Source organism: Saimiri boliviensis, chromosome 7 (assembly GCF_048565385.1).
Source record: "Saimiri boliviensis isolate mSaiBol1 chromosome 7, mSaiBol1.pri, whole genome shotgun sequence".
NCBI lineage: Eukaryota > Metazoa > Chordata > Mammalia > Primates > Cebidae > Saimiri > Saimiri boliviensis.
In genome coordinates, this window is record NC_133455.1 from 66,535,156 (window position 1) to 66,550,774 (window position 15,619).

At 42.7% G+C, this 15,619-nt stretch overlaps 1 protein-coding gene across 2 annotated transcripts in view; it reads left to right on the top strand.

Annotated features, from left to right (window-relative positions):
* The first annotated feature begins 338 nt into the window (after positions 1 to 338).
* Positions 339 to 15,619, top strand: part of SLC4A8 (solute carrier family 4 member 8) — an 87,910-nt gene continuing 72,629 nt past the window's right edge. For both annotated transcript variants that reach the window (XM_003939170.4, XM_074402647.1), the window contains exons 1-2: positions 339 to 543; positions 15,335 to 15,416. In XM_003939170.4, coding sequence (XP_003939219.1) covers positions 496 to 543; positions 15,335 to 15,416 — 130 coding nt within the window. In that variant the 5' untranslated portion in view covers positions 339 to 495. The remainder of the gene's footprint in view (positions 544 to 15,334; positions 15,417 to 15,619) is intronic.

Here is a 15,619-nt window from a genome sequence, read left to right on the forward strand (position 1 = left end):
CCTGCAATCGCGAAGGATGTTTCCCTGGAATTTAAACATCACCTCCCAAGGAATGAAATCAGAATAGGAAAACCGACACTTTCTCAGTTTTCAAGGGTCAGGTGCAGCTGCAAATAGAAGCAGAGATTTTCTAGCATGCAGTTGAAGGACCTTCACGCCCAGAGGCCCCCGAAGGGAGGGAGGCGGTTTCCTCGGCAACCGGGCCCAGGAGCGGTTGGCTCCCCGGCTCCTCCCCCTCCCCCGCGGTAGCCCAGGGTACCGCCGGACAGCGTCCTCCTGTGATCCGCGCCCTGATTGGCTGCGCAGGCCGCTCGCTGATTGGCTGCGGCAGATGCCTCGCGGGCCGGTGGCTATGGAGGCGGCGGCGGTTGATGGTTGACCGTTGGCTCCGGGGTAGGGGTCGCCGTTCGAGTGATCTGCTCAGACCCGACCAGAGGGCGCGGGCTGCCGACGCTCGGCCTGGAGCCCGCGGGGGAGACCTAGTTCGGCTCCACCATGCCGGCCGCCGGGAGTAACGAGCCGGACGGCGTCCTCAGCTATCAGGTAGGGCCCCGCCTCCCGCGCCTCCCGCCCCTCCCCGGGGCGCAGCCTTCTCATCCTCTGCCCACCCTCCTCCCTTCTGCCCCGAGCCCAGCTTCCCAGGCCGTTCCCTGAGGGCGAGGGGAGGCCAGCCCGGGACACCAGGGGGCGCTCCGGGCGGTTGGGGACCGGGCCGGGGCTGCGAGAGGGTGACCTTGGGCCGAACCTGGGAGCTGGCCCATCTCTGCCGCATCCCCGGCGCCGCCTGCCCAGGAGCCCTGACAGCCGGCGGGCGGCGACCTCTTGTTCTCCTCGCGTCTTTCTGTGGAAGGGGCCGGCGTCTGGCCTCGCGTGGTCCTGCCCGAACGTGGGCAGAAGGGATAGCCAGGGACCTTGCTCTGGTGGGGCACGTCTTCTCTTTGTGTTTTTATTTCTGGAGGTTTCCGAAAAGACTGTGGAGGCTGGGACCAATCCCTGATAGGGTGACCCGGTTTGTGACTCGCGCTTCCCCATTGCACAGGCACCTGAAAACTTCTGGGTAGGGACTGCAAACTGGGCTGAGGATGTGTGGCGGGGTCAGGAACAGGTGATAAGAAAAGCGGGGTGAAGTAACTGATGTTAGAACTGTTGGGGCGGCTAATGTAAGGAAAAGCATTGGACTAAGTGTTAGAGTCTGTCGGTTGAAATCCTACCTCTGCCTCACACAGACTTGGTGACCTTGAGTAAGTCACTTGCCTCTTTGAATCTCAGTTTCCCCAACGATTAAAATGGGAACAGTAATGTCTGCTTTGCTTGCTTCACAGGGTTGTTCTGAGGATCAAACGAAGTGCTACTTGTGAAAGGGCTTTGTGAAGTAGTGTTTATTGTGTGACAGTGAGTGGCAGCCCACTGAGCTGTGTTCTGGGATCATAACACACAGGGCCATTTGGAGCCTATGCCAAGGAAGTTGACATTTATCTGAGGAACAAGGGGAAGCCACTGGAGGGGGTTAAGTCCAGAAGAGAGGGACCTCTCCTAACCAGGAGAAAGAGAGAGGGCTTGAAAGAGCAACTGAGATCATGAACAGATTTTCCTGTTGAAAGATTTCTCTGACTGTGGTGGGGAGAATAGGTTGGAACAGAAGTGAGGACACAGTGTCCTTAACATGCAGAATGTATACAGGTTGTATCACTGAGGGCTTGATGACCCTTAGGTTTCTGTTAGTGTTGTGTGACATTAATAATTCTTGAGTACTTCTGGAGTAGGATAGAAAGTATCTCCTTTATATCTAGTTTGTGAAACTTACATGGGTGGTAGGGTGAGAAGAAAAGGAATACATTGGGAACAGTAGGACCTCATGAAGGCTGGAGTCGGGTAATGGGCAAATGGGAACTTGAGAGATAGGGAGGAAAAGAGAATGATGGTAGAAGGAGGAAGGGAAATAGGGATGACTCAGGGGAGTGACAGTCAACTGATTGGCAATGACCAACTAAGCCTTCTGCGTGCCAACTAGGCTGTGTGGAGATAGGCCTTGTAAAGTGAGTAGATTGTGTAACTTGATGTAAACAGAGAGGTTCCAGGCATCACATCTAAATATCGTAAGGCTGTGCTATTTTGTAAGATGTGAGCTACTGCCCTTGCCTTCTAACAGTTCCCTCTGCCTTCTTGCTTGCCTTTCTGTAAGTCTGCTCTCTACATGGCAGCTGCAGGGAGCATTTAAAAACACAAATCAGATCATGCCATGTCTTATCTTAAAACCATTCAGTGGCTTCCTGGTGCATTTTAGAATAAAATCCAAACTCTTTTATCATGGCCTACCAAGCCTGAATCCAATCAGGGCCACCTTCCCAGGACTGCCTCTCTTCCGCTCTCTTTCTTGCACCTCCTCTGGCTTTCTGTTTCTTCAATATAGCAAGCCCTGCATACCTCAGGAGCTTTGTTCTTGTCATCCCCTCTGCTTAGAATGCTGTTTTACCAAGGACTTTCCATGATTCAACTGGAATGTCATTTCCTCAGAGTGGCTTTCTCTGACCTTCAACCCAGGTACTCTCTTTAAGATGATCCTGTTTTCTTATAACATATGACTTATCTGAAATGTTCTTTTGGTTTCTTGTCTATTTTCATCTCAGTTAGAAGCTTCTTGAGGGCAGGAGACAGGCAGAAAAATCTTACCATCTAGCATAGTGCCTGGTATAAAATTGGTACTCAATTGCGTGAGTGAATGAACAGTGCTCCCGTATCCAAAGCCAGGTGCCTCCCCTTGAGGAGCTCATGGTCTAGTCAGGATTGGCACAGGGCGACAGACGGCCATCCCTTCATTACACAACGTCTCGTCCCTCTACGCTGCTGTGCCTTTGCTCAGGCGTTCAAGCTGGAAAACCTTTCCCCTCCTCTCCGCCTAGAAAATTCCATTTTAACCTTCAAGGTCTGGCCCCATATCATTCTATTATATTCGTACTTGCTCTCCTTTGCTTACAACACCTACCAAGTGCTATCTTTCCCCAACTCTTACTTATGGAATATACATGTTCATCTCTGCTTTTCAGCTGACAGCTCCTTTTGTTGTTACTGTTAACTTTATTGAGTGCTTGCCATGTGCCAGGCACCATGTTAAGTGTTTTCTGTGCATTGCCTCACTTAATGCTCTATATAATGCTGAGAATTATGCAACTTTGTTATTGTTTTCCAAATGAGGAAAGAAAGATAATAAAGAGGTTAAGTAATTCTAAATGCCAGAGTTTCTCGTGGCCCTGCCAGACCCAGGGCTGTGTCTCTCCAAAGGATGTGCCCTTAATCACTGTGCATTAGTGGGGCTGAGTCTTTGATGCCTATATCAGTACCTGGCTTTGAATAAGCTCTTACTAAGTGTTTGGGAAGACAGGATGGGAAGAGACTGGAATGAGGGAGGCCAGTGGTGTAATTCAGGAAGAGTTCATGAAGACCTGCATTATTGATCATTTTGATGAGATCTCTGAGGATGGTTACGGAATTTTTATTTATTTTTGAGACAGGGTCTCACTCTGTTCACCAGCCTGGAGTGCAGTGGTGTGATCTTGGCTCACTGCAGCCTTGACCTCCTGGGCTCAAGTGATCCTTTCACCTCACCCTAGTAGCTGGGACTACAGACATGAACCTCTATGCCCAGCTATTTTAAAAAAATTTTTTATAGAGACAGAATCTCACTATGTTGCCCAGGCTGGTCTTGAATCCCTGGTCTCAAGTGATCTTCCCGCCTCGGCCTCCTGAAGTGCTGGGATTATAGGCATGACCACCATGCTCAGCTGGTTATTGAAATTTTAAGAGTCAGTGAGCTTTTATTGGGGGGGGGGTAAGTAATAGAGGAAAGAAGTCAGAAAGGTTTAAGGAAAGCCCCTACTTTGGACTGGAACTGGGGACACCTGGTAGCTTCATGGTTCTCCTGATAGCACTTTCAGAACCAAGCAGAAGAAAGTGCTGAAAGAGAAAACTGGTGAAGTTGGAACCCTCAGCATTTGAGCCAAGTGGTGCTGGGAACTGAAGGAAAGTTCAGGGAGGGTGAAAGTGGTAGATGAGGAAGCAAGTAAATTTGGGCAATTACCAAGGCTTTTATGTGGATCGGGTCCACTCAGAGTGAAAAATTTTGCAGAAATCTTCAGAATAATAACCCCTGGCAAGTGGGTGATAATTGAGAAATATGGCTGATGGGAATAGAGTTACACCTTGTGTCTTATGATGGACCTGAAAAAGCTCTAAAAAGAGTTCTGAAGAAGACCTGGGTTCTAGTGCCCAGTGACTGTGGCACATGTTGGAGCTCAGTAAATATTTGCTGAGCCAAGGAATGAATGGCTCTGTAGGCAGTGGGTCAACTTTTCTGAGGGCCAGTTTATGGTAAGCAGTCAGTAAATATTTGCTCAATGTTACTGCACAAAAATATCAACTGTAGATAGCAGTTTCCCTTCTTACCACATTGCACATACCCCTCCACCCTCTCCTCACACATTCTAGGTATTCTCTCCGTATGTGAGAATTGGGGAACCTGTGGGCATCTTTTTTATCCGGTTTTCCCAGATCTACTGGGGAGCTTCAGCAGGAGAGATGTGGGCTGACTTGCCAAGCAGAGACTTGAGCAGAGAACTGGGGACAATTCAGATGGCAGATTCACTTCCTTCAAAATCTGTAGATAATCATCTTAGCTTATGGTTTGCCTTGGCAGGGTAGACAGGGTCATGGTAGTAATCAGGACACAGAAAAGCAATCGTGTCTATTCTAAATCTGCTGCCAGGTAACAGCAACAGATATTAGATAATAGAGAAGCTGGTTGTTTCCCATAGGTAGTAACAAGTATACTGGTCCTGGTCTTGGTAGTCAGGAAGTAATATGTATTTGTTTTTGATTTCTGCATAACAAATTACCACATATTTAGTAGCTTAAAAAACGCAAATTTATCATCTTACAGTTTTATAGTTCAGAAATCTGATAAAGGTCTCACTGGACTAAAATCAAAATGTTGGCGGGACTGTTTCTTTCCGGAGGTTCTAGGAGATATCTGTTTCCTCACCTTTTCTGTCTTCTAGAGACTGCCTGCATTCCTTGGCTCATAGTTCCTGTCCTCCATCTCCAAAGCCAGAAACGTGGCATCTCTCAGAACCTGCTTTAGTCATCACATCTTTCTCTGTCTTTAGTCTTCTGTCTCCCTCTTCCACGTTAAGGATCTTTGTTATTACACTGAGATTACATTATGGTTTTCATAGTTTAGGATGGTCTCTTTATTGTAAGATCAGCTGATTAGCAACCTTACTTCCATCTGCAACTTTAATTCCTCTTTGCCATTATAAGGGAACATAGTCACAAACTCTAGGGATTAGGACGTGCATCCCTTTAGAAGATTACAAATCTCTCTATTACAGTGTGCTACCTAGTAATCTATACTGAATAGCAGTGACTCCCAAGTGGGGTTCAACAAAAGAGTCACTGAGAAACCAGAGCCATTTTTGAATTTTAGGCCCCTAGCAGACTGCTGAAGGGTCAGAATGGGAAGCTAATGGGTATTCAGGAGCTCATGGCCACTGAGAAGAGGAAGTCTGGAACAGCTTCATGAGTCCTCATGGAACTTTTTTTTTTTTTTTTGGCTATAGAGTATTTTCATTCAGTGAGAAAGTAACTGAGAACATTGCAGAGTTGGGGACCCATGGGTCAGATTCAGTGATGGGCTCTCCAAAGGGCCAGCATTCAGAGGCTCTGCTGAATGAAGAGGAAGATAGAAATGAATAAGGAGATGAAGAACTGTTGGAGGTCTGGTCAGTAAAGGGCATTTTGGGGGGCAGGATTCTGGAGGACTAAGGATTTAAGAAGGTAATAATGTGGATCTTAAGCTATTCTTATTTTTGCTGTGGGCATTATTCCATGATTCGTCCATCTGACTAAATGACCAGGTTCTTTGCTTTTGGCAATCTTAGCATACTGACTTATTAATATTGGTAAGGAACACAGACTTGATCAGAGTTCTTATCCCGCTTAGCTATTGTGATATCTTAGCCTTTATTTAGAACTGTTTTGAGGATTAAGTGAGGCAATATATGTAAAACACAATGCTAGGTATATAAATGTATCACCTTGGTTTTCTGATTAGAAACCCTGGAAATGGCCAGGCACAGTGGCTCACGCCTGTAATCCCAGGACATTGGGAGGCCAAGGTGGGTGGATCACGAGGTCGGGAGATTGAGACCATCCTGGTAAACACAGTGAAACCCCGTCTCTACTAAAAATACAAAAATTAGCTGGGTGTGGTGGTGCATGCCCGTAGTCCCGGCTACTCGGGAGGCTGAGGCAGGAGAATTGCTTGAACCCAAGAGGCAGAGGTTGCAGTGAGCCAAGAGCGTACCATGGCACTCTAGCCTGGCAATAAGACTCCATCTCAAAACAAACAAACCACAATCCCCCCCTTCCCTGGAAATCATTTCTATATTTGTTGATTTTTAAATGGTTGAATGTATTGGAACTTAATAAACACTTTTTTTGCGGGGGTGTCAGCAGGGAGGGATAGCAGTGGGAGTGAAGTAGAATGGTATTGTATATACTCTCTGAAAATACTGAAAAAGATGACAGGGCTCTTTGAGGTAAAACGCCTGAGACATACTGCAGGAAAGGAGGTGGGATTCATTTGGGCAGGTCCACCACTACACAGGTCCAGAGAGGAACATCAGGGGAAGTATGTTAGAGACAGAGCTTGAGGTAGGCTCTGTGCCCCACCTTCTCTGTTCCCTGTAGCCTCTGTGGCTGCTTCCAGGAGCTGGGGCCATTATGTAAGTCTCAGCTCTGCCCCTGCCTTTTAATTTGTCCATTTACTGTAAGTGAGAATCTGGTCTGCTACTCAGTTATAATTCATTCATTTTTCAAGGCTCATAACAATGCTTTCTCTCTCAAGGCTTGCCTTGCAATTTCAGCATTTTAATGTGTATTTTACCCTCTTAGTTCTTTTTATCTATCTAGTCCTTGAGGTAGGCACTCAAGTCAATTCACATTTACGTAGTGGGTCATTATCAGTGAACTAAGAGGAAGTTCAGAAAAGAGGATACCCAGAAATAGGGCTTTTTCTCTAGTTCACTCCTCCCTTTTTTCCCTCCTTCTTTTCCTTTTTCTCCTAAGCTTATATATTGTGTTTCTCATGATTCTAGGCTTTTCTGAGTCACAAGCCCCTGTGGCAGTCTGATGAAAGTTATGGACCCTCTCCCAAGAAAAGTGCACATTCACACATATTCCCACAGATCCTCTGAAGTCCATTTACAGGCACCCTAGAAATCCATGGACCCCAATTGAGAGATCCTTTTTGCCATAAATAAATGATAGTATCAGAGGAAATAATAGCCAATTGGTGAGGAATCTGCAGCAAGCACAGACCAAAGAGACTTGATGTTCCTTTCTTTTCATTTTTAATGATTTCAAATAAACTTTGTATTTGCTTGAAATTTATGAAACATTTCAAGCATATAGCAAAGTAGAGAGATTTTACTTAGTGAATCATCATGGACTCATGATATGATGGCTTCAACAATGAACACACCATCTGGTGTTTTTTTTTTTTTTTTTTTTTTGAGACAGGGTCTCGATCTGTTGGCCAGTTCAGTGGTGCAAACACTGCTTATTGTAGCCTCCAACTCCTGGGCTGAAGCGATTCTTCTACCTGAGTTTCCCCAGAGTCGGTGGGACTACAGGCACATACTACCACACCCAGCTAATCTTTGAAATTGTTTGTAGGGACAAGGTTTCCCTATGTTGCCCAGGCTGATCTTGAACTCCTAACCTCAAGCAATCCTCCCACCTCAGCCTTCCAAAGCTCTGGGGTTATAGGCATCAGTCACAGAGCCTGGCCACACAATCTTGTTTCATCTGTCTTCATCAGTGCTTCAAATCTCAGACATATTATTTCATCAGTAAAAATTTCAATGTGCAGCCCTAAAGATTTTAAACAACATAACTGCCAAAACATACAAGATTATTATTATACTTAAAAAAAACAGTAGTTTCCGAATATAATCAAATGTTCATTCAGTTGTTTAAATTTATGTGAGTACCTTATAGTTTTTTTAAAAAATACTTGCTTTATTTGAACCAGGATTCAAACAAAGTCCACACATTCACATTCAAGCCTGACCTTTCAAATGCTTTCGCTAATGGTTATTGACAGTGGCTCTGTTTTCTTTGGCAAGACAAAGAAAGTGGATGAACAATTATTCAGTGAATTTAGGCTGTGGTTAACCAATCAAAATTAAGGAAACTAACAAACAGCAAGTCAGTTTTTCAACCTGAATTTTTCAGATGATTGACCTTGGTCTTCATATTTTGCAGTTACAATTTTAGAGTCAAGAAATCAATCGTCTCTCATTCTGTCCCTCCCTCTGTTACTCTAGATTCCCACTGTGTTCTCTGCCATGTCAGGTGTCTGAAGACAGTACCAAGTATTATAATTAATTGATTCCTATCCTCTGAATATTAAAAACCAGTAGGGGAACCAACATGAATAATTATTCATATATATAATTATTTATATATATAGTTTTCTGAGAAAACATCTGCTCAAATATCAAAGAGTTTGTAAAAACTAATAAACATTCATTGAAATGTATTGGATACTTACCATGTGCTGGACATTGTACGGGGTGCTGGGTACGTATTGATGAATATAAGACACAATACTCATCCTCCTAGAACTTTTGAGGGGACAGAGTCTGCATTTTGCTGATTGTATTCACATGGTGTTGTTTTTCAAGGAACGCTGTTTTATTGTACTTTCAGTTACTTGGTATTTGGATTTAGAGGCTTGATCAGATTCAGGGACAATTTATTTGGTAAGATTACCTCTAGGGTGGTGACATCGTCTTCCATTAGGAGGCATACAATGTCTGATTGTCTATCCTTTGCCATGTTAGTGGCTGCTGAAAGTCAGTGTAATCCATTAGGGATTTCAAAATGGTTTTGTTCCATCATACCCTTTTCATTTATTCTCTTCCATAATGAGAACCTTTTCTCATCTTCTCTGTGGTACCACTCTATGGTACAATTTATCTAGGAAAGCCCAGATAAATTATTTGCCAGTTTTCAAAGTAATGAAAGTTGGTTTATTAGTGTTATCCTCCAAATGTGACCATTAGTTAATTTTAAAAGTGACCTTGTGAGGCCAGGTGTGGTGGCTCACGCCTGTAATTCTAGCACTTTGGGAGGCTGAGGTAGGAGAATCGCTTGAGCTCAGGAGTTTGAGACCAGCCTGGGCAACATAGTGAGATGACCCCCTCCCCACACCTCTGTTTTAAAAATAAATAAATGAATAAATCAATAAAAATGACCTTTTCAAGTGAACTCAATCAATCTTAACATATTGACATGGTCAATCTGTTGTAGGTATTACCCTATTGATACTCAAATTGCCTTTTTTTTTTAGCAAGAGACCCCTTTAAATTGGCTTCTGAGTCCTTTGGACACAACCCTAATTCTCTTTGAGTGCTTCCTTACTATCTAACATAACAAGATATTTTAGAGTTACCTTGTACATTTCCTGAGTGAGACCTGTGATTAGCCGTTTCTCCAAGGGGCTCTGATTCCTTTTAGTACAAAATGGTATTTTAAGAGACTATAATCTAGATGCTAATTAGACTCAATGCTACTGATTAATCATTTTTTTCTAAGTATTTGAATGGGCAGAGCTAGAAAATATAAATTTGTAAATTTAAAAACATTAAAAATAAAAACACATTATACATTATTGTTGATACTTCCAATTCAAATTTAGGACTACATGGCTCTTATTTACCTTTTGTCTTAAAACTGTATCTCCTGGGCTGGGCGGGGTGGCTCAAGCCTGTAATCCCAGCACTTTGGGAGGCCGAGGTGGGTGGATCACGAGGTCAAGAGATCGAGACCATCCTGGTCAACATGATGAAACCTCGTCTCTACTAAAAATACGAAAAATTAGCTGAGCATGGTGGCACATGCCTGTAATCCCAGCTACTCAGGAGGCTGAGGCAGGAGAATTGCCTGAACCCAGGAGGCGGAGGTTGCGGTGAGCCAAGATTGTGCCATTGCACTCCAGCCTGGGTAACAAGAGCGAAACTCCGTCTCAAAAAAAAGAAAAAAAAAACACAAAAAACTATCTCCTTTCTCCTTTGCCGAAAATCCCAGTCCTCAGCCATATTGGGAGTGACAGAATCAGTTCACATAGCTGCTCATTTGTTTTATCTCACAACATACAACAGCCTCAGAATACCAACACCAACGCTACAAGCAACAGTAGGATAACCAAAAAGCAGTTTAAGATCATTTAAAATTCTTCTTTGTCCTTAGAGTATATACCATTAAGGATGTTCAGTCAATTTATTATGTTTTAATGTTACTTGGAATAATTTCTCTTGGAATTGATACCATCAAATTGACCTTTGTTTTCATTTTGTTTTTGATTTTGGGGAATTGCTTTAAATTTTTAAATTCCACATTATGTACATTATTTACACAATAAGGTATATTTTAAAAAGTCTAGCTTTTATCTTTTGTCTTCTATCTTATTCCCTCCCTCTTCTATAGGTAACTATTTAAAAAAAATCTTTTGTGATTTATTCTTCTTTTATTTGTTTTATATTTATTTATTTATTTATTTTTTTGAGATGGAGTCTTGCTCTGTCATCCAGGCTGGAGTGCAGTGGAGCAATCTCAGCTCACTGCAACCTCTTCCTTCCAGGTTCAAGTGATTCTCCTGCCTCAGCCTCCCAAGTAGCTGGCATTATAGGCCTGTACCACCATACCTGGCTAATTTTTGTGTTTTTAGTAGAGATGGGAGTTTCACCATGTTGACCAGGCTGATCTTGAACTTCTGACCTCAGGTGATCAGCCTGCCTTGGCCTCCCACGGTTCTGGGATTATAGGTGTGAGCCACTGAGCCTGACCTATTTGTTTTAAAATGTAAGCAAACGCTTATGTTCCAGCACCCTTTCTTTGATAAAAGGTAGCAAATTAAACAGTTTTCCCCACCTTGCTTTTTAATATTATATCTTGGAGATTTTTCCATGGTGGTAGCAATATATAATTTTAGTAATAATATATAATTTTAAATATTTATATAATATTTATATATATATTTATATATATTAAAATTATATTTATATGTTTAAAATTATATATTAATAAATAAAATTTAATAAAATATTCTAAGTAGACATTAGACTATTTTATTTACTTCCCTAAAAGTTTGTTCATTCAAGTTGGCCTCAAAAACTTTATTTGAATCTTCTCATTGGGAAAATAGATTGCCTTACGTTCAGAGTTGCCTTATTTGGGAGCATAGATGAAAACTACAAAATAGTAACTTTGGAACAGTAAGCTGGAAATCTGAGTGGGATCTAGAAGGAAGGTAATATGGTTTGGCTATTCATCCCCACCAAATGTGTTGAAATGTAATCTCCAGTGTAGGAGATGGGGCCTGTTGGGAGATGTTTGGGTCATGGGGCAGATGCCTTGTGAATATCTTGGTGCCATCTTCACAGTAATGAATGAGTTCTTGCTCTATGAATTCACACAAGATCTGGTTGTTTAAAAGAGTCTGGGCCCTCCCCTCTATCTTTCCCCCTCTCTTGCCATGTTATACACTGCTTCCCTTTTGCCTTCTGCCATGATTGTGATTTTCCTGACTCTTACCCGAAGCAGATGCTAGCATCACACTTGTACAGCCTGCAGAACTGTGAGCCAAGATAAACCTATTTTCTTGAAAAATTACCGAGTCTCAGGTATTCTGTTATAGCAACGCAAACAGACTAATACAGAAGGTGAGGATATAGTATGCTGGAGAGTTTGGGAAAATGGCATGTTAGGTGACTAGATGACCTGACAATATGAGCAAAGACAAGAAGGCAGGAATGTGCACAGTGCTCTCAGGATCAGTCAGCTTGGTTGGAGTTGCAGGTTTGAGAAGGGAAATAGATTGGCAAGGGAATCAGCCAAGAATGTTTTGGAATTAATTCAGAGTCTTGTGATTCAGCGTATTAATAAGATAGGTAGCTTTATATTCATTCTTTTAAAAGGTTTTAATTTTATCCTGCAATTGACAATATTTAAGTAATATTGTACATATTCATTGGGGTGCATAGTGATGTTTCAATACAGGTAATGTGTTGTGATCAGAGTAATTAGCACATCTATCATTTAAAACATTTATTATTTCTTTGTGTTGAGAATACTCAATATCTTCCCCCTGGCTGTTTGAAACTCTATATTATAGTCATCCTACAGTAGTATAGAACACTAAAACTTATTCTTCCTATATAGTTGTAATTTTTTATTCTTTAGCAAATCTCTCCCTATACTCTTTCCCCTTGCCTTCCCAGCCTCTGGGATTCTCCCTTATACTTCTTACTTCTATGAGATAAACTTTTTTTAGTTTCCACATATGAGTGAGAACATGCAATGTTTAACTTTCTGTTCCTGGCTTATTTCACTTAACATAACGTCCTTCAGTTCCATCCATGTTGCCACAAATGACAGGATTTCATCCTTTTTATGGCTAAATAGTATTCCATTGTGTATTTATGCCATATTCTCTTTTCTTTTTTTTTTTTTTTGAGATAGAGTCTTGCTCTATTGCCAGGCTGAAGTGCAGTGGCACTGTCTCGGCTCACTGCAACCTCTGCCTCCCGAGTTCAAGCAATTCTCCTGCCTCAGCCTTCCGAGTAGCTGGGATTAGCCCAGCTAATTTTTTTTTTTTTTTTTTTTTTTTTTTTTTTGAGATGGAGTTTCGCTCTTGTTACCCAGGCTGGAGTGCAATGGCGCGATCTCGGCTCACCGCAACCTCCGCCTCCTGGGTTCAGGCAGTTCTCCTGCCTCAGCCTCCCGAGTAGCTGGGATTACAGGCACGCGCCACCACGCCCAACTAATTTTTTGTATTTTTAGTAGAGACGGGGTTTCACCATGTTGACCAGGATGGTCTCGATCTCTTGACCTTGTGATCCACCCGCCTCGGCCTCCCAAAGTGCTGGGATTACAGGCGTGAGCCACCGCGCCTGGCTAATTTTTAAAATTTTTAGTAGAGATGGGGTTTTACCAATGTTGGCCAGGGTGGTCTTGATATCCTGATCTCGTGATCTGCCTGCCTTGGCCTCCCAAAGTGCTGGGATTACAGACTTGAGCCACCGCGCCTGGCCCACATTTTCTTTATCCATTCATCTGTTGTTGGACATCTAGGATAATTCCATATCTTGGCTCTTATGAATAGTGCTGTGATAAATATGGGGATGCAGATGTCTGTTTAATATAATGATTTCCTTTCCTTTGGATAAATGCCCAATAGTGGGATTACTGGATCATATAGTAGTTCTATTTTGAGGAACCTCCACTGTTCTCCACAGTGGCTATACTAGCTTATATTCCCACCAACAGTGTATAAGCGTTCGTTCTTCTTCACATCCTTGCCAGCACTTGTTATATTTTGTCTTTTTGATAATAGCCATCCTAACCGGAGTTAAATGATGCCTCATTGTGGTTTTGCTTTGCATTTCCCTAATGATTAGTGACATTGAGCATTTTTTCATATATTTGTTGACTGTTTATCTTTTGAGAATTATGTATTCATTCTTTTAACAAAGATTGATTGAGCACCTATTATGTGAAAAGTCTGTGCTTGGTGCTGGGATACTGTGGTGAGGAAGACAGATGTAGTCCCTCAAGGAGCAAAGGAGACTTTTTTTTTTTTTTTTTTTTTTCTGAGATGGAGTCTTGCTCTGTTGCCCATGCTGGAGTACAGTGGTGCAATCTCAGCTCACTGCAACCTTCTCCTCCCAGGTTCAAGCGATTCTCCTGCCTCAGCCTCCTGAGCAGGGGGAACTACAGGCACACACCACCGTGTCTAGCTAATTTTCGTATTTTTAGTAGAGGCAGGGTTTCACCACGTTGGTCAGGCCAATCTTGAACTCCTGACCTCAGGTGATCCACCCGCCTTGACCTCCCAAAGTGTTGGGATTACAGGCATGAGCCACCATGCTCAGCGGCCAAGACATTTTATTACCACCAGAATTGCAGTGTGCCCTGAAGATATGTAAATGGAGGACCTAGCCTAGTTTGGAAGTGGGGGTGGGTAATCAGAAAAGGCTTTCAAGTAAGTGTGTTGAGGCTGAGATCAGAGATGATGAATAAGTATTAGCTTCTGCTGGTGTGGGTGGGAGTGGCAGGGAGAGAATGGTAGTTCCAGGAAGAGAGAGCAACACTAAGTAAAGAAGATGGGTGTGGTTCCAGAACTAAAAAAAAATGCCGAATATGATTTAAAGGGTTGGAGAGTGTAAGGAAGAGTGGATGAGAGATGAAAATTAATATTTTAGAGAAATTGCAAGGGAAGACTCGGTAAGAAAAGGGAACTAGCTACCTGAAGGCATATGGTAGGCACTCATACATGTGGAATGGATGAATAAGTAACTTTGAAATTTCACCCGTGGGCTAAGAAATGATGATGCCATTGGTAGGAATAAATAAATGAGCACAGGGTGTTAGTTTTGGAAGGCAAGTTAGTTTGGTTTTAAACACATGGATCTTGAGGTGTGGCATCCTAGTGGCTTATCAATGACTGAACCACAGTTTCAGACTACAGTTGAAACTGTTAAGTCTCAAGTGAGGAAAACAAAGGGTAGAGAGCTCTTTCTTTGAAATTACCAGAGGAAGAAAAGGCCTAAGGATGAGTCAGAGGAGACCTGATAAGAGGAGCAGGATGGAGAATTTCAAGGACAGTGTGGCAAACAGGCTCAAATGCTGCAAAGAGGCCGGACAGACTAATCTATACAAAATGGGACAACCTTCACAGCACTTGCAAAATGCCAACATGTTCTACAGAGGTGTAGATGGAGTGGGGAGGTGGAAAAGTCATGAGATTTACAGCCACAAGCCCTGGGCTCATGACATCTCTTTGTAGTCCCGGCTGCTCTGGAGGCTGAGGCAGGAGAATTGCTTAAACCCAGGAGTTCAAGGCTGCAATGAGCTATGATTGTATCACTGCAATATAGCCTGGGTGACCCATTCTCTAAAAAGTGAAAAAAAAAAAAAAAAAAAAAAAAAAAAAAGAAGACTTAGGCTCAGTCTTAGCTCTTTATTTTATGACATTTGTGACCCTGGGATCATTACTTAATGTCTGTGAGTCTCAGTCTGCTCATTTACAGAATGAGGAAGAGAATGGCTGCGATATTCACTTCTAAAAGGTTTTGTGAAGTTCAAATGTAAAAATACATGTAAACCATTGTGTTTGCCCCCTAAGTATCTCAAAAAGATCTGGCATACACAAGGTTTGTATATTCGAATGATGTATGTGTATTACTGTGACTATTCATTTGTGTTTAAACAGAGACCAGATGAAGAAGCTGTGGTGGATCAGGGTGGGACCAGTACAATTCTCAACATTCACTATGAAAAAGAAGAACTGGAAGGTAAGAACTGCCATGCTATGTGATCAGGGAAATTGGGGAGAGGCAGCCTGGTGTGGGAAGACCTGGCTCTGTGTCCTAACTCTTTCTCACTAGCTGTCAGACCTTGGGGAAAATCACTTCATTTTCTTTAGCCTCACTTTTCTCATCTGGTAAATAAAAGTAGGGATACTAATACCTGTCTTACTTTATAGGGATACCATTAG